The sequence below is a fragment of the Perkinsus marinus genome, assembly GCF_000006405.1.
Source record: "Perkinsus marinus ATCC 50983 genomic scaffold scf_1104296951224, whole genome shotgun sequence".
In the NCBI taxonomy this organism is placed as follows: domain Eukaryota; phylum Perkinsozoa; order Perkinsida; family Perkinsidae; genus Perkinsus; species Perkinsus marinus.
Genome location: NW_003209352.1, coordinates 1 through 1,299, shown reverse-complemented (window position 1 = coordinate 1,299; position 1,299 = coordinate 1). Strand labels below are relative to the sequence as shown.

At 44.2% G+C, this 1,299-nt stretch overlaps 1 protein-coding gene across 1 annotated transcript; it reads left to right on the top strand.

Annotated features, from left to right (window-relative positions):
* Positions 1-559: 559 nt before the first annotated feature.
* Pmar_PMAR020949 (hypothetical protein) lies at positions 560-723 on the top strand (the record flags this gene model as incomplete). The annotated part of the gene is made up of 1 exon (XM_002777695.1): positions 560-723. A coding segment is annotated over one exon (164 nt), but the record flags the coding sequence as incomplete, so codon positions are not given.
* Positions 724-1,299: the final 576 nt, after the last annotated feature.

Genomic DNA, 1,299 nt, shown 5'->3' with positions numbered 1-1,299 from the left:
GTGTAGATAAGGACAGACTACAAGTTGCTTTCAACAGGTACGTGGTGAATTACATGTGTTGGCGACGATATGGAAATTCTGAGGAAGTTTTCACTGTTTTCTACCCAAGATTGTATATGAACTTTGCTTTGAAAACTCCTGAGCTCAGCTGAGGAAAGCGAACATATATTCCTACTCCAACGCGCTCTTTGTTAATTGAAGTTTCATCCTAGTGATATGAAAAACAAATTTCAGTTGGCGAAAAACGCATGTAAGGAGTGAATAAAATGGGGTGAACTGTCCTGGACAACTCGCAAGGTGTTTTAAATTCTTTTCATATCGCGAATAACACCTACTTCACATAGAGTATTACGTCACTTTACGGGTGAGACTCCCATTGTCAATGATGATGGTCTACGATCAGGCTTGGGGGACCTGATGACTTTTCCCCCGAAGTAAGAGCTCGCTATGGTCATCTGAGCCTATGTGAACTACATCACTTACCAGGAATTCATGGCTGTAACAATCTGCCCTTGACAGGAGGTCAATGTAGCTGTTCATATTAGGTTTGGGAAATCTAATGTATTTCTCTGCCACCTCCTTCGCAAAACTAAACGTGCCCTTTTACCTGAAGTTGTATCTGGCTACGACTATCATTGCCTTTGTGAAGGGCGAGCGAAATTTGGTGAAAGCGGCCAGAAGACTTATTGTCAACGCGTGCTTATCTTCATTCGTGATGACAGGGTAAGTTGGTTCTCTGCGACAGTGGCGACGACGACGCAAGTTGTTATCAATCTGTAATTTTGTATAGGAATTGGCGTGGAGTTTCACCCTAGTGAGATGAAAAACATATTCCACGACTATTGCATATTACCGCGAATATCGTGTTTTCACCGAGTTTTACGCCACTTCATGTGAAACGGGTTGAAACTCTATTGTAGTTTTTAAATTTGCTACGGAATTTGTTTTCGAAAAAAAATTTTTTGCACTTTGCGGACCTTCCCCGTGTGAATTTTCCCCACATAACAATGGCAACACTCTTATAGCTTCAGTGGTCTGTATACTATTTTGATTTCAGGCAAGTCGCCATAGTTCATTTTCTCGTCTGTGCGGGTTCGAACTTGTTATCCTCGAAAGCCTTGAAGTCCAGTTTGACCCCGTTCGTGATGGGCATGCTGGGCGCCCTCCCCGTGGGGTTGGAGAAACAACAACGGAGTAGGTAGGCTTGCGTGACGCCATGGGAAGTCGCTGTCAGCGCGAGCTGGCACTGTTCACGCTCTCCCATGCACTTCATATACTCCTACAGCGCACTACTGTCGG